The 25,332-nt window shown below is 34.9% G+C and overlaps 1 protein-coding gene across 1 annotated transcript in view; it reads left to right on the forward strand.

Moving 5' to 3' along the window:
* The window catches only part of LOC145670992 (S-adenosylmethionine-dependent nucleotide dehydratase RSAD2-like), a 112,424-nt gene that overhangs the window by 79,231 nt on the left and 7,861 nt on the right, over positions 1-25,332 (forward strand). The window contains exons 3-5 of the mRNA XM_081739622.1: positions 1,691-1,920; positions 17,107-17,256; positions 23,726-23,758. Of these exons, the coding sequence (XP_081595748.1) occupies positions 1,691-1,920; positions 17,107-17,256; positions 23,726-23,758 (413 nt within the window). The remainder of the gene's footprint in view (positions 1-1,690; positions 1,921-17,106; positions 17,257-23,725; positions 23,759-25,332) is intronic.

The following is a 25,332-nucleotide window of genomic DNA, read 5'->3' on the forward strand; positions in this document are numbered from 1 at the left end:
AAATTTCAGTCCGTGCAGTACAGACATCATTCCTCTCCTTAAAAGTTCAGTATGCAGTTATCAGGAGGGAAAGTCATGGTCACCACCTTTTGGGACAGGTGCTGATTGACTTTTTCGAACGTGTTGCTACTGCCAAAAAATGGCACCCTTTAACATGACAACGCAAGGCTAACTCGAGCCGGGATACAGCCGCCGCATTGCAGAAGCTTCAATTTGGGTATGTTGACCGGCACCCCCTTATAATCCTGACCTTGTCCCTTGTGACTTTTGGCTGTTCCGGAAGCTTAAGGAACACCTGGAAGACCAGAGTTGCACATCCAACATGGAGGTCATGAAAACAGTGCGTTCTTATTGTCGTCAGCAACCGGCATCGTTCTTCACTGACTTCATGCAACAAGTAGTGAAGTTGGCGTAAGTTCATCAACGCCAACGAGAATTATATTGGAAAGTAAGAGATTCCTCTGAAAGCAAAAGGTTCAATATTTCGTTTAAGGATAAAATTATTCACGTCAGGTTGGAAGCAAAACTTATTGAACAGCATTCGTATGAATGTTAGTGGGTACAAGTATGTAACTGAATTATTTTTACAGAATCAATTGAGATATTCAAATTAATGAAGTAGTTCGAGCAGTACTGGTTACATCGATTATTTTGCACTTCTTGAATGGTTTGAATTCTTTTTGCTGAGTAATATACTTAAAATTAAGTTCAATAACTCTGTATGTAGGCTGAGACATATACTGGATGCATAATTATGCAATGTCAAATTCCATTGGTATTATTTTCTGTTCGTCACATCAGAATTTAAAGAATGTCATCAAAGGAAAAGAATTACTAGAGGCTTGAAAGTCGGGGATGTTTTATGGACGGGAGAGCAATCCGGTTTAACTGATACTTCCGAAGCCGATATAACTTCCCTCTTATAGAACTCTGAAGCCCCCATTGCATGTCAATAAATTAATGGAGTTGAGTATCTACCCCAACTTTCTTTAGCCCATTCTGGAAAATTGTTTTTTTCTGTTTTCTCCTAAATCAACTGGAATGTTTAATAATCCGATTTTACTGATTATTTTCTTCGACTCTCGTTAAATGTAACTTGCTTTTTCGAGACGAGTTTGTATTATGTATAAATGTAATATTACTTAAATAAAATTTCACTTAAATATTAATATTATACTATATATGTAGGCATGTTAAATTGGATATCGTGTTAATGTCTATGGTTCCATTCGAGACCAGGCGAGTTCGTGATTGTTGGAGGTTGGCGTTACTTTCAGGACCGAAGTTATATGAGACGCGGACCCGGAGAGATCAAAATCAGAACCACCGTAATGCGTTCAAATTTCATGGTGTTTCCCAGTGGGAATCGAACCTGAGATCCCGTGCATCAGCGGCGCGTGCAGTAGCCACTAGAGCAGAGGGAAGGACTAAGTGCTATTGTGGTGGAAAACATTGTGTACGTGTTTTCTCCGAGTTCTTAGTTTCCTCCCACATTCTTATCCCATAATTGTTTACTTTCATTAATCATTAGGGTATAATCGCTGGATATTAAATTAAAAGTTTCGTTTCATTCATTTTTTATAATATGACTTTTTTTCGCCGAAGTTCAAAAACATCCACAAAAGCACTTCATACATATGTTTTTTTAAATTCAAATTTCCGTTGACTCAATTCATTTTGTTTTTCTCAGGCAAGTGGCTGGATATCCTCGCAATATCATGTGATTCTTTCAACGAAGACACTAACAAAATAATCGGTCGTGGACAAGGTAATAAACACCATATTGAGCAAATGGAGAGAATTCGTGATTGGTGTCGTAAGTACAATGTCGCATTCAAGATCAACACCGTTGTGAACACATACAACAAAGATGAAGACATGGCCGACGAAATTCAAAAACTGAAGCCTATACGATGGAAGGTAAGCAAGTACGGTATATGTGTTGATACCTAATCAGTCTCTCTTCTATCTCTGTATTTTTAGTTAATATTTGTAATTTATTTTAAAAGTTCATAATAAGTGTATAAACGTAATCGACATTATTTGCTTTGATCTTACTGTGTTAAGGGAGAATGACATATATTACCTGTTTACAGTTTACTTTTCATTGCATGTGAATGTTGGTAGAAGCTATACCTATGTTTACCAATCACGTGGTACCAAGACAAAATTTGTAACAAACCAATTAATGAGTAAGGAAGGGAAGAGCATTAAGACTCAATGGTATCAGAAAGAATGTAGTGCTGGTATTTATTGTAATAAGAAAAGTAATGTAGATAGAAGCACAAAAGCTAATTTCATAAGAAATATGTTAGAAAGAATTTCCAAAATTTGTAACAAAAATGTAGAAGAGAATCTTTAAAGGACAGCTGTATGAGAATGGTTATAGTAAAAGGGATATTGTTAAAGCATCTGTGGTCTCGAGGAAAGGTAAAAGTGGGGAGGACAATGAGGGGGTATGGAAAGGCATTATAGGGTTAGGAGAAGATACCGAGATTTTAAAAAAGATGTTAAGAAAGCAAGGGGTCAAAGTGTATAGAAAAGGTAGCAGAACATTGTTGGACATGGTCAAAATCAAGGGGAAGAAAAAAGAAGAGAGAGATCAGAAAGGTGTCATTTATTGTATAAATTGTAAGGATTGTGATATGAAATATATTGGTGAGACGGGGAAATTATTGAAAGAAAGAATTAAACAACATAAAAGTGATGTGAAATATGGCAGAGAAACAAACGCAATCTTTAAACATGTAAAAGAAAAGGGACATGATGTAAACTGGGAAGAAGTTATTGTGCTGGAACGGGAAAAAAGTTTGTTGCCGAGAAAGTGGAAAGAGGCCTGGTGGATAGAAAAGGAAGAGGATGTAAACTTAATGAATTGGACCAAAGGTATCAGCATTAATAAAGAATGGAGAAATATTATTGATAAATACAGAAAAATGTATATGAATTAATGTATTCAGTGGTTGCTTGCTCCTTGTTGTTTCTTTCTGGTAGAATGAATGTTATGTTGTCCCATTGGTCAGTTCAGATAGATTTCCACGCTTCTGATTGGCTGTTTGAACGGGCCAATGAGAGAGCAGATAGGGAGATGAATTGTGTATATATACTTGAGTAATTTTTTGTATCACTCAGTGTACCAAACAAGTGTGGCCCTTTTTAGGACCAAAACCAAGTGCAGTGCTTTTGAACGAGGTGAATACACGTCAGAGCCATGCCCAGACCCAGGAAGAGGACGCCGACGAGGAGACCACCAGAGAAGGAGGAAGATGAAGAATTCATCGATGTGGTCACGGTCCCTGAAACAACCCCACTAGACGTTTCATTCTCATTAGTTGACCCGGTTACAATAGAGAAGACCTTCAGAGGAGCCACAGAAGCATATCTAAACAGAGTAATCAGCCTGAGAATACTAAAAGAAGAATTCCATGTTGTGCAAGTGGAAGACACCACATACAAAGTACTCTTCAAATCGGAAGCGACGAGGGACAGATTCCTGAAAGTTTTCCAAGATGCAGACTTCGGCTCGAAGGCTAAGATATTGGAGAAGCAAACCGGATCCCAACCCAGAGAAGAGCTCAAATCGTCAAATAAAAAACAAGAAGCCCCATCACAGACAGAGAAGACAAACCACGCCCAGGAGGAGGAACCATGCGTCGGCTCTGCTAAGGGCCCAAGCCAGATACAGGTGAAAAACCAGAAAACCCAGAAGCTGAAATCACACCCTGGTGAGAAGACTGGCCCTGAACAGGACCACAAAGCAACTCCTGAAGACGATGCCACATCTGACAAACACAAGGAAGAGGATGATTTCACATTAGTGAAGTCGAGAAGACAAAAGAAAGAAGACACCAAACAAGGACCCGGCTTTTCTCAGGACCACAATTCCAGAGCAACAACAAACACAAACAAGAAGCAGCAAGAGATAGAGACCCGTACTCCCCTGCAAGCCAATAGAAGCAAGAAGAATAAACCACATGAAGACTCAGAACCAATCAGATCCGGACAGAAATCAAAAGAAAGAAAAGAAACGACATTCACCTGTGTTGTCAAAGGTGTCCCTACCAACATAGAAGTCCAAGTAGTAAAAGATGAACTGAGAAGACAGAAGATTGACTTCAGAGGCATAACTCGCATAAAATCAGACAAAGGACCCACACCATTACTAAGGATTTTCTCAGAGAACCCGGAACAAATTAGCAGATTACTGTCAACTGGAGTGAAAATTCAGCATATCCACTATAAAGTAGAATCGTCAAGAACAGTACCAAGACCATTTCCCTGCCATAACTGCTACCAATACGGTCACTTCAAGAACCGGTGCCAAGCGGAAAGAATCTGCAACAGATGTGGGAAACCACATAGAGAGGACTGCAATACACCCAGAAAAAGACTTCTGCGCTACATGCATTAGCGACACACACCGTACTGGTAGCGGAAACTGCCCCAAGAGACCAAGAGCCACACAACCAACCAGACCACCACCGCTGTTAACGCCCACAGATGTAACAAAAATCACAACCAGCGGCTCTTATCAGGACCAACAGGCAGCTCACCATGAAGAAACCAACAACTTGGAAACACCCAACAAGGAATTACAAAGATGGATCAAGCAAGAAATAGAAGAAGCAACAAACAGAATCATAACATGGATGACCTACGTAATAACCACCACAACATCACAGCAACAACAGAAAAATCTTGCAATAGCCTTACAAACCGCCTCCAAGAAGGTAAATGCACTCCAGACCACAACAGGGCACCTTTACATCACAAGGACTTTTGCTGACACAGTTAAAAGGAAAACCAGTGCAGACCATGCGATACCAAAGCGGAAGGAACAGCAAGCTGAGAAGGAAGGCAGGGGATAAAGCAGCTGTGACGGAAGCAAACAGATGACGACCAGGCCTGGCCATGGACAATGAACCGACTTGCATGCTTTAAAAAATAACAGATGTCCCACTAACAATAAAATCCCCCATCTACAGACAACACAGATTAGTATAATAACCAACAGATTATAAGATAGGATTTGTAAAATAACATAATTTATTAATTTATTACTACAGACAAGTTTACATGGATTTTTGCCACCCTTAGCCTGTGGTTTTGCCATGTAAATACTTATGCATGCAGCATGACCGACAAAGGGGGTTTTTTCCTGGTTTCCAGGTTTTTTATCCCTCTATCAAGACAATAAAATCTTCTTACGCGCTTTCCTTTCTTCTTCTTTACCCTTCTTTCTTTCTATACTACACAACTACAGACTCGCGAGTAAATGTCTTACGTTTAAGATAGAAACCGCGGATTACACCTACACCCGACAATGGCTTTAGTGTACTAATTGCATGTGAGGAGAGGCATGTAGACAGATGGTTGATGCTTACTCTCTGTCAGGACGCGGGCTTTCCTGAGGGGCGTCCTTTTTTCAAACTTTTCTGTTTCTGTTTCTGTATCACTCAGTGTACGTCTGATGAGGATCTTGGCTAGAAGATCGAAACGTCACGTGTAAATGTGTTTTTATATTAAATAAGTGCAGTCTTGTTCAGCAGTGTGTTTATTTTTCTGATTTTATTCGCAAGACGTTGACTATGAGTGTGTGTCAAACCAATTATATAAGAGAAAATTTTATTATCAGTTAATGGTAACCTAGATGCTATGTATTAATTACATTACTTTAATTTTGGATTATTAGACATAATGAAAATATAGAAATTCGGCCTTACCTCATCCCGATCAAAGTTGAACTACAAAACCGTGCAAGGTATGATAATGAAACTCTAAACACAAGTAATCCATTTTTTTAATTAGCTGACAAACTTAAACAAAATAATTTTTAATCTTAACATGTTAAAACGTTATATATTTTAGCTATGATAAAGCCCCGGCCCTATTTTGGTTGGTGGAAAAAAAAATGTAAAATGAAATTTATGTCCAAGTTTGGCATCAAGATTTAAAGTTACATTTTGATGAGATTTTGGTCACTTTTCGGTCACTTTTTCATGTGCTTTTTGTCACTTTTCAACTATTTAGAAGAGACCATACCACTATGAGCCCTGTAATACGAATTCCCTGCTTTCAGTCGATATTTAATTTCTTTGTGGATATGATTTTGGTCTGTTAATATTGATTATAGATACTGTGACGATGTGCAGACTCTTTTTAATTATTTAGCTCGTTTTATTCCACCATAATATAGAGATCTGCTCACGCTAATTCTGTAGCGGATGTCACAAAGAAATATACTTGAATTACACCATGATTTTCATGGGAAAAGTGGTTTAATCTAGGGGAATGACAACATTATAAAAAGTAAGTTTATTACATAGCTAAAATGGTAATATATAACAACACTTGATTTAGTGATTCAACAAAAGTAATGGAATATCTGATAGTACATGGACAGCTAGGTGCATTAATATATATATATTGATTGACAGGCTAGAGATTGAAATATTAAGTTAGAAGAAACGGAAGATGAAATACAAGTATGTGACAACAGTTCGTAATCTTGAAAGTTTTATGGTAGATACACAATTCATTTTGAAGTACCGCATGACATCTCTAAACTTGAATTTTATGATGCAACAAGAGATTATACATACCTTATGGTAGTATTCTTGTAACTCTTAGAAACTTTGACGATGATTCTGTCTGGTCACAACCGACGTCTCGAACCTCTGCACCTTTGCACCGGAACAAGTGATCAACCGTTTGAGACCTTGAGGTTCTTTTATATTATTCTCGAGGGTCACACCCAAGCCTCACATCCGTCAGTACATCCGTTTTATCATCTCCACAAATATGGAAACTTATTGCTCATTTGCGTTTTGATTGGCTCTTAGAGACTGCCGCACCCAAAATACGTGGCGTGACACACATGTACATACGTGTACTGTCACAGCCGGGAGAATTCAATAGCGTGATCTCTAGACTTATCTATAGATTCATATCTATATAACCAATTTCAACATATTAATGCGGTGTCACGTTGCCAAAATCATGATTATGTATCCTGTAGGATGACTATGAGTAACCTTTGACATGTAAACTTCCTACAAAATTGCGCAGCAAAAGCAACATTAGTCACCTTCAGAAGGGTTTTACGTATTTCCTTTTTCTGTTGCTAACCTGTAGCAAGTCAAGAGAGAAAAATGTCTTTTAAAATGCATATGAATCAAAATTATCTTTTTCAATTCCTTCAATAAAGAGCAATGTAACCATATTTTTGAACTCAGCGTCACATTCCCACTGCTTCATAATTTTCGACCTCGAAAATCATCAAGAAGCGAGCGGTGAAGCTGGAATACAGATATCCTTACTTTTCGAGTGACCCTCGTAAAAAAAAAATTATATTGAAAAAAAAAGTTTTCGCAAAGTGAAGAAAGCATAGGTTATGTATACTTATGAGTCTGTTGTCAGCATAGTCGCATTTCATCTTTTCTTAACAATAATACAGAGAACGTTTATAACAAAATGGTGTCTCTGTTCCTTCACATAACACAACGAAAATGGAAATACAGGTGATTAGGAATGAGTTACATCAACTAACAAGAATATTTTAGTGATTAGGAATGAGTAACATCTACTAACAAAAATATTTTAGCTTGACACATCATATAACATTACTGATGTACTATATCAAAGTAAAGATGAACAACATTTCAATGTGCTAAAATTTGCAAGAAGTCACTTGAATGAAATATTACACTAAGGTTGAAAAGTCAATGACATATTGAACATGCTACATTAAGAGAAAAAGTCAATTTTCTCAATTATCATAAATGCTACGATTGCAAGAATGCAACAGGAGAACAACCTACATAATGTTCATTAACAACTAACAGGTCTCAGTTCTAAAGATTCGTTATTTAAAAAAAAATCTTGCATTAAAACCTTAATGACAAATATCCACATTTTATTGGAATTGTAATATATGCAAAAAGGACAGAGAATAAAGTAATGACAGAGAGTGAATTAGACTACTGGACAATAACAGAGAACCGTTCGGTTTATCATTCTAACGGTGATTTTGTAATGTTCAGCACACTATCTTAGGTTCAATTCAGTTTCTTTAGTACAGTAGATTCACTAATGGCAAATTCTGAACTTTAATAAAAGTAAGTATTAATATACGGTTACGCACGTTAAATACTACAATCTAGTGAGATGTGTACCATCTCATACTCAACGAAATAGGGTCCCATTAGAAATTTAACACTACACAAGTAAGTAAGAAATAGTATTGATATAATTAGTAACAATGTAATATACTCAGGAACACAATAGTTTGCATTATTTCATTACATTACACGCATATTTTAATTTCAATATGGTGCTTATGAAGTGATTGAATGTAACAAGAGAACATAAACCATTGATTAAGAGATTGGCACTTAAGATGAATGGAAAAGAAGATATGCCAATACATAAATTGTGGTAATTACATAGCAAGACAGCCTTGTTTCGTTGTTTACAAAGATAAATGAATGATTACAAGTTAGTCACCCCAAGTAATTGATAATGAGTAATTAGTAACGTCAATTATTAATGGGGTTTAAATAGAGATTGGTTACATAAGGATTCGAGATATCAACAAAGGTTGAATTACTATTATTGACTACCATTGATTTGTTAATTTATTTTAATGAATTTCCAATATTTAAGTTCATGTAGATTCAAGGGGTAACTACCGTCAAACTGTTGATATTATGATCTTAAATTTTAATTTATCTCTTTACTATAGGTTATATTATTTTAAGCGTGACAAAACAACAAATAATAGTTCAATATTGAATTTACTCGTAGCCGTTGCCTTGAGTCTACATGTCATGAATTTAAAATTTATTGGAACCCTGTTTCGTTTTAAGTAATCCTCCAAAATATTGAATAATCCTCTCTTTCCCTTCTCCTCTTTTGTGCGTTTTTTAAAAGTTTACAGGTGTATTCAAAAGGAGCGAGGAGGGAAAAGGATCCCTTGTTGTTTATTAGTCGGGGACTTCGGAGAATCGAACCAATACTTAGTTAGATTTGGAACCTCCACACCTAGTGGTTCTTGCTTCCGCTAGAGGTTGTTGGCGTTTATCAGGTATACCGAATTTAGCCAATTAGAGAATTTTAATCATTCACATTTTATTTTATTAACTTCTCGCTGGCATTAAAGTATATTGCCACAGGCGATTGTTCGCAATCTTAGATTAGGTAAAACCGCAGGCATTTCCTGTTTACTGTCTACAATTTGCATAGACAGGAAGCGTGTGCCAATTCAGCTAGGAAAACGTTTACAAAATTTCCAACTGAATAAGAAGTAATGCTATATTCCTTTTGTTTTTACTGTTGGAACCCACAAGAATCAGGGGCTTAATTGTGAGTGTTATTGAGTGTTTATAATTCACAAATAAAGTGTCGAGTTGGATACTCCTTATTCGAGTTAATGTTCTAAGGATGACACCATACATCATATAAGGAAAGTAATAGGTGTCTCAATTCTTTTTGGTCTATTAATTATTTCCAATAGCGGATGGGTGGATGCCGGATATTTTGTATTATGCAAAGCTTGTGACCACGCAGTCAAACGTTGGTAATTCGCGGATTGACATGCACATCGTAGTTACTCTTATTCTTGAGAGTCGCGAAGTGATCGTAATGTAGGTGTTTGTGTGAGTGTTGTTTAAGTAAGAAATGCATATTGAATGCAAGTACAACAATTCTTACTAAAATATAAAAGTGCGTTTAATACTACGGGTAGTTAGGGACTTAAATCATTTTGGAAATATTATAATCGCGTCGGCGTGATTTACTTCAGCATCCTACCTATGGATTACCATGGGAAAAGTGTCCAGTGGTAAGTGGAAACTTAGAAACTATATTCTGACATAGTATAATACTCTAACACTTGAATGTAATGCCACGTTTTGAATTAAATACACCACTATACACCATTAAAGACAATTACTTCCTGAAGTTGTAGTCTGATGTCCGAAGTACAGTAAGGATTTCCAAATTATTTCCAATTTTACAAATTACAAATTTTACTCTTCTTAGGCATTCTTCCATTTTTCAAGGAACAGAACTCACACTCAGAAGTCAATTAGATCCATGAAAATAGAATAGAACACGATTAATTTATAATTTACCATTTTCAATTAAAAGATTTAAATAACTAATAAATAAATAATAAGGTAATTCTTCATTTAACTAAAAGACTGATATGATACACCATAGTATAAGCAGAATTTCCTAACGCAATGTTGATAAAAATTTATATAGATATAGCAAGTAGTAAAAAAATGAACTTATAGTAAGGAAACAAAATTAAAAGAAAAAAGTATTTGGAGCAAAGAAAAATAAAATTCTTTGCAATAGTAAATGGTAGTTACAATGATTAGAAAGTCTCACTAATATAAGGAGGGAGCGTATCCAATATTGGGCGCACAAGAAATACGCACAGGAAGCTATGCAAGTAGTCACAATGGAAGTAGTGGTATTAGAAGAAGGTATTCAAATAATATTTGTTATAGGAAGTAATACTTGTTTTATACAATAATTGTTATAGGAAGAGTAATGAGGGCAATTGTTATGTAACATGTACATTCTTCAATTGAATGTAACGAATTTAAGTAAGTGGAGATCGATGGAAATTTAGACGGGGAATCGAAAAGTGAATAGCTTATATATACTCATTAGTATTGCTATTTAACTTAGATGACAGTACAGATCATATGTATTTTATCACTGTTATTATTATTATTATTGGTATTAGCATTATTAGTATTGCATGAAAACTTATGGGTAAGGTTGCTGCTATTCAACTTGACCTAATTCCAATAGTAGAACTAAGAGTGTGTGCTGATAACAGTTGAGTAAGGAAGTAGATAACTTACTTCCGGAATGCAGAAACTATGCAAGAGAACATTATTACATAATAGCAGATAATACTGTTATGAAGTAAGATCGTTGAGAAAAGAAACAATATTTGATTTAACAAATATGAAGTATATAACAAAGTTTTATTTAATAAATATGAAATACATAACAAAACATATACTTGATTGGAGAGGGAGACCTTTAAAAAGGGTACAGAACGTTGCAGGATCAGGCCGGAAATAGACCGGAAAAAAGAGTAAAGGGGAAAGAAGTCGTCCTAGCTTCGTAACAGAATACTATACCTACATTCATGCCAATGAAAAAAATAAAGAGGGGGTACACAGGTATTTCGGGGCTACCTATAGTGCTTACGCAAACGGTGAATTGTGAATCGTCATCCATCTGCAATATTTGTAATACAATAATGTATGTAACTATAATACTTTATATAGAATATACTATAATGTTGCATTGCAATAATACAAACAAAACAAGACGTAATTACTTACGACCAATGGCAATTAATAGAGACTTTTATCTGTAAAAGGAAGCAAAACATGATTATACAAAATTAAGATTGTTGTCGCTCGTGTTCTTTTCTTGTCTTTGTTTTCAAATGACAACTTCTACGTTCTCACTGCTTCATTATATAATGTTCTAGAGTAAAATAATACTAATAGAATTATGGAATTGATTACTAATAGAATACTAATAATGAATTGCATCTGCTTATAAAGGTAGTAGGCTACTACTTGAATAAGATAGGTAGTCAGTGTATATGAAATTTATAACCTATATTTGCACATATCATAAAAATGAGAGTTCCTAATATAACTAAGGAACAACTTATACTAAGCTAACGAAAACTAATAAGGGTACATACAATGCCATGCAATAATATTATATACATAATATTCTATTCCTTTATTGAATTTATACTGACTTCATTTACTTTACGCAATAAGTACGCAAAAAAATCTTATTTCCTGTCGCATAAAATAGAAAAGAGAGAGAACAACTTAGCTAATCTCGCATAGTTGAGATAGAGGCATATGGTATAATAAGGAAGTGCGTTTCTAATTTACAAGCAATTAATATTTACCGTTGTAACAGATAACATTAACATATTAATTCCAATATATAGTTCTATACTCTAACAACGGGTGTCTATAAATAACACATTGTCGAGTTGAGTCTGCACAGTAGGTGCACAGGCTAAATGATTACAATGATTTACGTATAGTAAATGTATATTGACATATACATACATTTATTTACAGCAAGCCTACTATATACATAGTGAAGACTATACTGTTGCCACTTGAATTAATCATAATTGAATTAAACATTCGCATTGCACTAGCTTTTGTGCACGGATGTCTTTTGAATAGTACTCTCGAATCATACATTCCAGATTCTGTTATAGATTGGTGGCGGGGAGTAATATCCCGTAATCGAAGGCAACTTAACCTAACTTATGAACTTATTCATGCTTCTTCATATATTCTAAATGAATATAATATATGTTTTGTGTTGTTTTGTTTTCGTGTGCCTTGTTTTTCAGATTATGGAGGTTATCTGTTGGATCGAATTCCTTCTAAACATATGTCCTGCGTGAATTTTATTTACAAAATTCAAATTTGTCGAATTCTTGAAAGTGAGGGGAGGGGGTACCAATACGCACTTGAGATTTGGGCATTATTAGGAATTTCTACATTTTAAGTTCTACCTACATTATTGTTCTGTCTCTCCCTATTAAGGCGTCTTCTAGAATGTCGTCCCTCTATTATGCGGCTGACCTCTATTATTATAATAACCTCTTTTACCACGACCCTTATTATTATAGTATCATTGTTCTCCACGATTTATCAATACACTCTGTCGATTGATTTTAACTTTGGTTGACTACATTCCACATTATGGAGCTCCAAGGGAGCATCAGAGAGGGCACGTAAACCTGCTTGATCCTTAGCAGATTCATACAATTTAAGTAGTCTCTTAACTTCATTTACACACGACCTGGCTCACGAGTAAAGATAATTTCCAAACCACGGGGGTTCAAACCATTTTTAATATGTAATGTGTACTCATAATTAACTCTAGTTTGTTACATGCTCTTAGAACTGCATACTTAATTCGAAAACGTTCATTCCGTCTTGCCAATAAGGCAATGGTTTACTAAGCTCAGATGAGGTTGCGTGGGCAAAAGCCTATCTGGACCTACAAAGTACAAAGGCGTATCCTGTTTTTAATTATTATTCTCTCCTTGTATTAAAATATCCTTTTTTTAAAATTATATTCTCATCAATGCGATTTTCAATCCTTCTAACGGAAGTTTTACCTTTAGCAAATAAAAATAACTTTTGTTTTTCTAACCACTTCTCTTTTTTTCTTTCTCTTGGTGTTTTTCTTTTTGTTTGTCTGTCTGTCTGTCTGGCCATCGGTCTGTCTGTCAACACCAGGAATATAATACCTACGCAAGGAATCAAGTTGGTTCCTTAGGTGTATATATATATATTCTTATTATTCTCTTTTCTCTCCTTTTTTTCGCAGGGTTTCCGACCATATATGGATTTAAACTATCTTGTACTTCTTTATACTACTCTTTTCTCTATTTATTCCTTCCTATACACATAGATGTATTTACTTAATTGGTTAGGTACCTATTTACTTATTTATTTATTGATTAATTTATTTATGTATTAACATAACATTTCTTTCAGAAAGCCTGCATCAACATTGAATTTCACGTTAGAAGTTCCTGCGCCTATCGCGATAACTTATTAAAATAACATTTTTAATTTGACTATGCAGTGTGGGATGATCTAACAAAATCGATCAGGTTTGGAACTAGAGAACTTAGATAATATAATTTCATTCGTTCAACATTAACTTTCTTTGGCTGATTTTCCTCGTTTACATTTAAGAAATAACCCTGGCTTAGTTGCCAAATTTCTAATGAAGACGAAATCATTTTCCTTTTACGTATGGGTTTTCCTACACTTATCTTTTTTTTTTTTTTTTTTGGCTTTTGTTTTTACTGCTGACTAACTAAGGTCTTTTGAGCTAGTTTTCTTATACGACTAAGATTCTTTTTCACGAGTTTCCCATACAGGGTTCGACATGGTGTCTCGACTTCGATACCTAATACAGCCTTTCTACCAAACACCAATTCAAAAGGAGAATAAGGATGGTGTTCGTGTCTCGCAGTATTATAAGCGTAACAAGCAGTTCTAACAAATAGAGGCCAACCTTCGGGAGAAGTAGACACATATTTCTTCAATTAGTTTGCCAAATTATGATCATATTTCTCGACTATGGTCTGCTATTCATCAAGGAATCTAGTAATAGATTCTTTAGGACTTCCTTGAAATTTCGGCAATTTCAATACCGGTACACTGGCTACTCGATCTCCATTTTCTTCTCTTGCACTTGATTCATCAAGGTTTTGTCTATTTTCTACTTGGGGTTCTTTTGGAGGGGGTGAATTAACTTCTATTGCCTTATTCTCGTCTAAGGGTAATGAATCCTCTGAGGGAGTTTCACTTCATGATTATTTAAAATTTCTTGCCTAATATTATTATATAACAAAAATTCAAGTGCGTTATCGACAGTGGGGGAATATTTCATTTGAGGAGGGTGAGAAGCAACTTGCGGATATTTAAGAAAACTTAGATTTTCAATACAAGGTTCTTCATTTATAAACTCTTTAAATTCTTCGCCTGAGTCATATGAGAAAGGACTCGGTGTTAGTACGTCACGTGCAGTCTTTGCCTGGTAGAGCTCCTTCTTTGCCAATTGTTTAATTTCGTCTTCTGAATCATATTTACTTGATTCAGGTGGTGAACTTTCTGGGAGTTTACTTTTCAAGGGTTCGCCCACATGAGGTGGTATGTCAAATGGAAAATAATCCCTGACCGCTTTCGGAGCAATTATATGCTGCTGTTCTTCTTTCTTTAAAGGTGTTGACGCCAACTTGGGATCGAACTCAAAATCACTCGTCATATTGCCAGGAGATTCTTCAGAGGAACTAACTGCACCCTCATTAGAAGGGTTAGTAAGTTGTTCTGGCTTAAGGAAAATTGTGCGTTTCGCGACTACTGGTTTATATTGTGTACTGTCCAAAGGAGTCAAGGATGGCATTTTATTACAAGTTTCTTCAAACTTAGCTAAATTTTCTTTATAACGCTGCGTTTGTGTTATCGGTTGCCTATCCACAGGATCCGGTAAACTATACTGCTGTGGATGATTTATCCGCGGTTCAAGAGAAGTAGGCGAACTAGCTACTGGCAAACTAGCCTGCTGCACTGGCAAATCAGTTGCTTCTTTTGCCATGGGACATAACTCGGAACGCAAAGTCTTCGTAAGCGCAGTTTTCTGAACAACAGATTTCCTACAATATTTGCAATTTGCCTCTCCCGAGTTTGTAATATACCATGCATGAAACTTCGGCGGAGATTTCTTAGGTTTGAAAAAGGGGAACCAATGGGAAGACATTTCAAATTACTGTTTTCACTAATTTTTTTTTACTCAAATCAAAAAAAAAATAATGGGGGGGGTATTTCACTATGAGCAATATAATCAATCACCAATTGCCATTATAATCCACAATAACACATTTGTAAAATTGCGACAAGTTACATAATTCACTTAAATTATAATGCACTATGAACAAAATACCAAAACCTAAACATAAGACACAAAATAGAAAAGGAAAGATGTCAGAGCAGCACCACAAAATTTTTCGTCCCGAAAAATGAAAAAGAAAGAAGAAAAGCTTGGGACGAGCCCCCATTTGTGACGATGTGCAGACTCTTTTTAATTATTTAGCTCGTTTTATTCCACCATAATATAGAGATCTGCTCACGCTAATTCTGTAGCGGATGTCACAAAGAAATATACTTGAATTACACCATGATTTTCATGGGAAAAGTGGTTTAATCTAGGGGAATGACAACATTATAAAAAGTAAGTTTATTACATAGCTAAAATGGTAATATATAACAACACTTGATTTAGTGATTCAACAAAAGTAATGGAATATCTGATAGTACATGGACAGCTAGGTGCATTAATATATATATATTGATTGACAGGCTAGAGATTGAAATATTAAGTTAGAAGAAACGGAAGATGAAATACAAGTATGTGACAACAGTTCGTAATCTTGAAAGTTTTATGGTAGATACACAATTCATTTTGAAGTACCGCATGACATCTCTAAACTTGAATTTTATGATGCAACAAGAGATTATACATACCTTATGGTAGTATTCTTGTAACTCTTAGAAACTTTGACGATGATTCTGTCTGGTCACAACCGACGTCTCGAACCTCTGCACCTTTGCACCGGAACAAGTGATCAACCGTTTGAGACCTTGAGGTTCTTTTATATTATTCTCGAGGGTCACACCCAAGCCTCACATCCGTCAGTACATCCGTTTTATCATCTCCACAAATATGGAAACTTATTGCTCATTTGCGTTTTGATTGGCTCTTAGAGACTGCCGCACCCAAAATACGTGGCGTGACACACATGTACATACGTGTACTGTCACAGCCGGAAGAATTCAATAGCGTGATCTCTAGACTTATCTATAGATTCATATCTATATAACCAATTTCAACATATTAATGCGGTGTCACGTTGCCAAAATCATGATTATGTATCCTGTAGGATGACTATGAGTAACCTTTGACATGTAAACTTCCTACAAAATTGCGCAGCAAAAGCAACATTAGTCACCTTCAGAAGGGTTTTACGTATTTCCTTTTTCTGTTGCTAACCTGTAGCAAGTCAAGAGAGAAAAATGTCTTTTAAAATGCATATGAATCAAAATTATCTTTTTCAATTCCTTCAATAAAGAGCAATGTAACCATATTTTTGAACTCAGCGTCACAATACTTGAAAGTATTCACTTATCGAAAGTATTATTTAATAATTTGACGCATCCATAATTTGTGGTATTACGATTCCGACGAACTTCCATGTATTTAGTTTTCTCTGCATTTATTCTAAACCTATGTTCCTGCAAGCGTTTAGATACCAATTAGAGAAGCTGGAAAAATAATAATTTCTCTCATAATAATAATCATAGATGTGAGTTTAGTAAGACTTGCTGATAATATATTTCAGACTTATTAATAAGCCTAATAGTCTTCAGACTTTCATAGATTTCAGACATTAATCATAGATTTGAGACTTACATTGATTGAAGACAAATTCACGTTCTATTTTATCAGGTATTTCAGTGTCTGCTGCTCGAGGGAGAAAATGTGGGCCCAGATGCTCTTCGAAATGCAGAACAGTTTTATATAGGAGACGAGGAATTTCAGAACTTTGTTGATCGTCACAGTCATGTTTCGTGCCTTGTCCCTGAGAGCAACAAAAAGGTAGGTACTTAGTCTTCGATCACACACAAGATGATTATCTCATTTTATATATTAGATTTAAGTGTTCTGTGGTCCCAATTCTTGCAGTAGTAGATAGCTTACCAGTGTTTGGTGAAATATGATGGTGATTAAGTAAATAATAATAATAATAATAATAATAATAATAATAATAATAATAATAATAATAATAATAATAATAATAATAACGAGAATATTCAAAGGAGATTGTGCTTTATTACAACTTAAAAATTAAAACAAAATACAGTATATGACATCCACTATAAATGGAGATACATACTGTATATAAGAACAAAACAATTTCAAACGTCCAACTATATTCAATTCATATTCATTCTCTACTTGATATGTATTTGCTATAACTTCTTGACTTTTAAGTATTTTAATTAATTTTATTTGTTAATCGTCATGCAATCTAAAATTCACTACCAGAAATTTGAGAACTAGTATTATAGGTCACCATAAAAGTCCTAATTACATAAAAATGTATTGCAGGTACATTTTATATGTACATTTGTACATTTACTATTTATCAGGTGCATCATTATGCTTTAATACACGATATATATATATATATATATATATATGGTCAATTCTGCGGTAAGTGACCCTACGAAGGAAAATTTTGAAGTTTCACTTTGGCCTACATAAGTATTAAAATTCATTTTTAAGAATGCTGAATTTTTCATACATGAACAAGATTATACCAACGTTGATTTGTAGATGGTTCTGCAGGAGGTAAAATATGGCCACTTTCATGTCGCAGAATATCGTACCTAGATTTGGATTTTAACACAAAGTTTTTTCCTGCTAATTCCTGTAGGTAAGTTAAGATCGCATATGGTATTTATTAATATAATGTTTGTGTTTACATCAGTGACATTGTTTTGCACATAATTTAATAATAGCAAGAAAATTATAATAATTGATTTATTCAGGTAGGCTGTCGTGTAAGTCACAAGAAAACATAAATAAGTTTATATATTTATATACATAATTAAACAAAAAAGCTGTTATTTTAAATTTTCTTGATTTGGACAGACGGTAATCAAAGACCGTGCAGAAAGTCCCGAAATAATACCTGTAACTCTTTTAAATACAAAATATAATATGTTGTGTAAGTCACATTTCTTTCCCCGTCGTGTAAGTCACATTTTGTTGCAATATTACTACATTGCCAATAATAGCTAACTGCAGTAAAACGTATAAATAGTGAATTGATAAACCAGTTAATGTATTAAGTGCCATGTTTAGTGTAAAAGAATGAAAGATACGTAGGATAAAAGCAATGTTATGAAGTATGAGTGTAAAATGTACTTGACTGGACTATAAATGTAACAAATGAATGAAAAGTCAAACAATATGAATCAATGTGATCTAGAAAAAAGTTTTAAAGAACGTGACAGGAAGTATCTACTGTCTCTGAAACAATGCCGGCATATGTGGTTCCGAAGTTTCTAGCTTCAGCTACTTTTATTACTATTATTGGTTTTCTCGTACTCTTTCGTTATTTTGGAAACATGCTTGTAAATTGGTATTTATTGCCTTTATGCATCTAAAGCTCAGGCCGGTATAGGACGGAGGTCGGCATGTGGGAAAGGATTCTTTCAGATCTATTGAAAGGATATCATCTCGGCATTTGCCTGGTGTCAATGAGGAACACCTCAGTCAGGATTGCCAGCTATATGTTTTAAACCCGCAACCTACCGAGCCAAATCTAGCACGCTACTACTCTGTCACGCTTCCTTGGTAGAAAACATGTTTGGTCAAACGAAAATATGTAAGTCACAACAAAGTTTACTTTAAGATTATGAAATTAGGACATGTCAGATATGTAACACTTGTCTTTTCTATTGCATATTCAGATATGCCTAGTTCAGAAGTTGAATGGAAGCGGAAATAGATAGAGAAGTTGAAAAGAATTATATTACATCAAATGGATTTTTAGTGGAAATTACTGTTTTATGTACCAAGAAAAGATACAAACCGGTCACTGGATATCACACAGTTGTACTATGTAAACTGCAATAATATATTTTCCTGAAGAAAAGGAAACCACAGAACATGATTCGTGCGTAATTAATTCTGATTCCTGCGTAATTCTGATTGTGTGCATCAAGATATGTTTCCATTTGCTTGTTTCAAGTCTACACTTATGGAAGATTTTGAACGGCGTCATCCGAGTTTTCCGATCAACAATGTGAATTGGTGCACAACATTATTCGCTTTGTTCAATAATATTGCAGAAAGTTGAAATGTCTTGGCATTTTTCGGCTACGAACTATGGAAAAGGCTCTCAAAGACAAATTGGTCCTCCATCTGCTTTAGAATTTATTGAGACAGCACGCAAGTTATGTCCGAACATTAATGTAATATACTATAGTGAAGAGTATTACTTCAAAAATTTGAGTTGATGCGCCAATGGAAACATCATAAGAAAGAAATATGTAATATTCCAAAAGCACGAAACTAGCACTACTTTCATTGTGTTTCAGCGTATACTATTGAATGTTGTCTCATCTAAGATATTTCTTCACCACGAAGGAAGTTTGATTTCATTCCAGAACTGATCATTGGCGCATGTGAGGGGAATAAACGCAGCGAAGAAGTGATGAAAATACTCTACTGGAGACAGGGTATTGGTACCCTTCGCCGAAAAAAGAACTATTAAATATTTGTTAGATGTGAAGAAACGAATCAGAACAACTGTATGTAACATTCCTTCGCCATTACCATCAAGATAAAGAATTTTATTGGCCGCAACAGAAAGATTAGGCCTATGTTGCACTAACAGACGTCAATCACAGACATAAATTAGAATTTGACAAATTTTGCTCGAATAAAAGAACTGTTAACTTCTTGTATTGTCTGTTAACTTCCTTTTATCTCTCTAAATCATTAGTGCCACTCTATCCGCCAATAGATTTTGAAAGTGTCATTAAACGAAGACATGATGTTAGACTTGTCGTGTAAGTCACAAATTTATGTCGTGTACGTCACGTTATATTTGTGGCATATATTTTAAAATAAATAAAGAAAATATAATTTTCTTTTGGTCTTGTAGCTTGGTATCTACCTAATATATGTAAAAAGTTTTAGTTTTCTTGCAGCAATAGAACAACAGAATTTTCATATAGTTAACCGTTATTCAAAACACGATGTCTCCTACTGTCGTGTAAGTCACGTATATATTTAGATACTTGTTTCAGCCATTTTGTTTACATGTTTAAATACTACCAATAAAAATGAACGAAGGACTTATTGCCCCTTATTTATAACCTAAAACTTGCCCATGAAAATATCTTATAATTTTTGTAATACATAATATTTACTGCCGTCTGACGCCTGTTGTCGTGTAAGTCACAAATGGAATTAGCCATATATATGTATATATATATATATATAGTCAACCTGGGTTGTTACTAAATTGAAGTTGGAATGTAACATTCTCCAATATAGAGCACTTGGAGTAGTCCCAGATTGGTAGCATTAGCTCAAGGTACATTCTAAATTACCTATATTGCTAATGTTGAAAATGCGTACCTAGAATGTGCTAGGTACTGTGGGGATCTCCATCACTGTTTTCAGACGGCAAAACAGAACCGTGTATCTAAAAGAGAAACACAAATTGAAGTAACATTTAACATGTATTTTGTCTCATACTTATTGTGTATACGTGCGTGTTCGTGTGGCTGGTATAAGTTATGTTATTTCTAAAGTGTATGACAATTCTCAGGCTAAAAACTCCTCGAACAAAAGATGATCTCGAACAAAATCTGGAAGTTCACTAGTCAGTGCAGCTACCTTTGATGTACCCAACTTCAGTCTATCAGATGAACTTTGTGAATGCCTGTATCTAAATCTGGATGATTTTCGGTGATTATGTCTCTCTACATAAATCCACAGACTGATTCGCTGAGTACCACAGACTTTCTTACTATTCGTCAATTCTCGATTTCCTTTGACTGACGAAGTGAACTGAATCATTTATACAACAAAAGGTACTTACAGTGCAGTTTGTGGCTTCCAAAATTCGGCTCGAAATCATTACACGTGCGTGTGAGATTTCTCTGAACAAATCTTAGTTAACCAATACCGTACTTCTTAAAGATTGATCATCATGTCAACACTCAGAAGTCTACATAACTTAACATCATGCTGTCCGATGAAATGTAGGTTTATTAACAACAAAACATACAATCATAAAATGCTCACATTAACAGAAATCATCTCAGACAAACTTACATTTATTGCATTTACAGATTGTTTTGGTGAAACTGAATACCAAACAAAAACGAACTTTGATAATCTTGCATATTTGAGAATTAACAAAACTGTTCCCATGCTTCCAATATAATTATTTTCAACAAAATGAGATTAAATTATGAAGACTCCTTGACTATATATATATATATTGTTGAGGGAGTGAAGTTAAATAGATTTTATTTCTAAACATTTTATAATTAGATTGAATAAAGATAAATGAATGTGTGAAAATTAAAAGATAAAATTAAAGACAAAATTAAAAGTCAAGTAATTATGACAATGCAGAATTAGGTTAAGGAAATAAATTTCAAAATGATGTTATCCCAGTATTGTTTTGGTTATGTCAGTTGTAAATGCAGACGTGTGAATGTGCAATGTTTTGATTACATAGAATAACAAAGATGAAATGCTGTGTCAGGAATGTTGTGAGAGTAAGTTGTAATGTTTATGTTATTATTTGTCAATTGTTAACATCGACACAAATTTTAGGATGTGACAAAATTGTCAGATTACGGAGATAGACGTCTGGAGATTTTGTCTACTTGATGATCATTGCAGAAATGTGAATTTCGGCAATGAGATAGCAAACACGTGGAGCAACGTGAAGCAAGGTGGCAGTTTGGAGAGTAACAGGTTTGACATAAATACTCTACGAAGATGAGATCAGGATCATTCGACGGAGAGAGGTATCAGACGATCACTCAACGGAGAAGAGACTCTCAGTTCAGTCATTTGACATTTTATAATTCAACGAGAGTTATTTAGAGACTGTTCATTAGCTATGGTGAACTAGTCTGTAATATCAGTTCTACAATCGTTCGACTTTGGAATATCTGAGCAGCTTTATTATCGCCAGTAGTTGGAGTTTACTCTGCTGCACCTTAGCTTCCTAACGACATCAACATCTATCCTGAAGGTATGTGTTTGCTATTCGTTTTACGTCATCAAGTAGAGAAAATAGTCAGACTCTGGATGTTGTGATCTGGTAACGTTTGTCCATTCTTCACACAACAAAGTACACTTGAACATTACAAATAATTATTGAAAATACAATGATTTTAAACTTTACTCGTCATGTGTTTACTTTCTTAGAAATAGTAATTGTACTTTCCCGGACATTATAGAAAATGTCAGGAGGACAATTTTCCTGTGTCTCTGAACGATGCACTTGCTATTAAAGGCACACACAGGGGGGTTGACAATATATATATATATATATATATATATATATATATATATATATATATATATATATATATATATATATATATATATATATATATATATTCTAGTACAGTGAATAAATTCGTGGACTAGTAACCAGAATATAGGCAACTAGTAGAACCCATAGTTGATGTGCTCGATGTGAACGTCCACACACACAGACAATTACACAGATCCGCACTGACCTTCAAAATAGTTCAAGCATCATTTTCTCTTTTGACCTGTCTTTGTTTCGGGTTTTTGCGTTTTGGAGATTATGGCGATTTCCCGGTGGCTGTTTGTCTCCTTAGTTGTGGATCGTAGAGGAGACAAGTTCGACATGTTCAAGTCATCCGTCAGAATGTTGTGACACATACCATGGCTAATCCGTACTGCTGCTGTGATGTCATCTAGCGACTGGGAATGGTTGGCCAGTCCCCAACCATTGCAACCTCTTCGATCTTGCGTGCTGTTCGGACTGTTGTTGGTCGACCTACTGGTTCATAATCCTCTAAACTGTTTCTTTCCTCAGTAAACCGTTAAACTGCCACTGTATGTTGCCGCTGTATGGTAACGAAAGCTCAGCACAGCAACACTCACTCTGGCAGCAATCCCGAGAACATTGGATTAATAGTAGACGCCAGCAAAGCTTCAAGATCATATAATCCTTTGTGTTGAGTGTATATTATTATTAAACAAGAATTGTCTAATTTCCGTATTTTTAGAGATATCGGGCCTTATGCAGAAACGTTTTGACGTGTGATTAGCGCCATGCTAAAGGCCTGACTACTGCAGGAAACATATGTTAGTTGAACTCTTTAGTATGGCACTAATCACGCGTCAGAATGACTCTGCATAAGTTCTATCATGTTTTATTTTTACTTTAAGTTAATATAAATAAATCAGAAAAATGATTATGAACATTTAGTTTGGAATGAGTTTTAAATGTTGTCCTGAAATTTTTAAATATTTAATTTTTCAGATGCAGAACAGTTATCTCATCCTGGACGAATACGTAAGTATTTGAATTGTCAATTCAGAAATCCTGTTTAGGTATAGGCGAAACTTATTTCACTTGTCAGTAAATGATTCGCTTGGATAACATTTTGTATCTTAGGTAATGATATCGTAAAATAATATAAGAACTCAACGGTAACCGTCACGAAATTCCTTATAATTAACAGTAAGTGTTAATAGATGTCACTACTTCCGCTATCAGTTGCCTGTCTGATGACGTTGATTTTTTTTTTTTTTTTTTTGCATTAGATCTATCACTTGTTATTCAATAATATAAATCAAAGTAATATTGCATATTACTCAGAGAAAGGGAAAGAAAACATAGGGATGCGCACGAGACGAGTCGAGACCTGATTTTCCTGACAAAATTCGAGTCGAGACACGGCTTTTCTAATAGAGAAACATACATTTTTCGAGTCGAGACATCACTTTTACGGCACATTTTCGAGTCGAGACAGCCACAAATCTTGTCTCGTGCGTATCCCTAGCAGAGTAGTCACGGACTCAAAGCGGCGGATCGCTAATGATACAAGTGTAATTTCTTTGGAGACCTCCAACAGTGTAGGGGAAGGTCGTCTGGTATCGGACACCGTAGCTTTTTTCAGTTTGTCACTCCGAAAAATAGCTATATCTAATTACTTAATGCACAAAATGATACCTTGGTATCTTACATACAACGTGTTAAAGGTGATTTGACAGGTAAAAATTATATATATTAATAATACAAATTATTATTCTTAAAGAGTGGAGGGTAAAACTATAGAGAATTGGTCTTTTGAGGTAACTTAATAACAGAAAAAATTGCAAATATTAGCTGTTTACTTATAGGAGTTCTTACACACGCAATAGAGTTTTATTACGCTTTGAAATACAGCCTGAAATAAGAGTAAAAAATATATCTTAAAATTCCTAGTCTCATCAAGCGTTGTTATTTTTTATTTTGACACAAATCATAATGATAAAACAGTCTGCCTTCAAAATGTTCATATTGTTCATGTACCAAGTCTTTACATATATTGCGCTGTATCCAATCATCAAAAGACTCCCCGCAGATTATAATGTTTAGTTTTTCAGCAAGTTTCTAAACTAGTTTTAAAAATTCTGATATTCTTAGTGGCATTAGGCTAGTTAACTATACAAAGCCTTTACATGATTGTATAGTATTTCTTCTTGATCACGTTCTAGTAAATGTACCTTTGTTATCCGAGCAGCGAGGCTTAGCTGTTATGTCTTTTCCTTCTGACAGTTTTTCGACACGATCTCCTAATGCACTCTAAGGAACACCATATCTAGCACTGGCCGCACGTGCTTCTTTGGAAATAACTTTGTCCATGACCAACTTTATATTTTCTTCATCCCAATTGCCACCTATTTTCCCCATGGTTTCCTGAAAAAGCCAGAAACCATTAAAAAACGTCAAGTTTACTTACCAGTGTTCTGTCCGATACCACCCGATTCCCTTTTGTCCGATACCAGCCGAAAGACTTGCAACTTATGAATGGCTATCTACGGGCTTGTAACAACACGAAGGCAACTATACGCCTAAATTATAATATATATACCCTAATAAAT

This window comes from Thermobia domestica, chromosome 15 (genome assembly GCF_964235325.1).
Source record: "Thermobia domestica chromosome 15, izTheDome1.hap1.1, whole genome shotgun sequence".
NCBI classification, from domain to species: Eukaryota; Metazoa; Arthropoda; class Insecta; order Zygentoma; family Lepismatidae; genus Thermobia; species Thermobia domestica.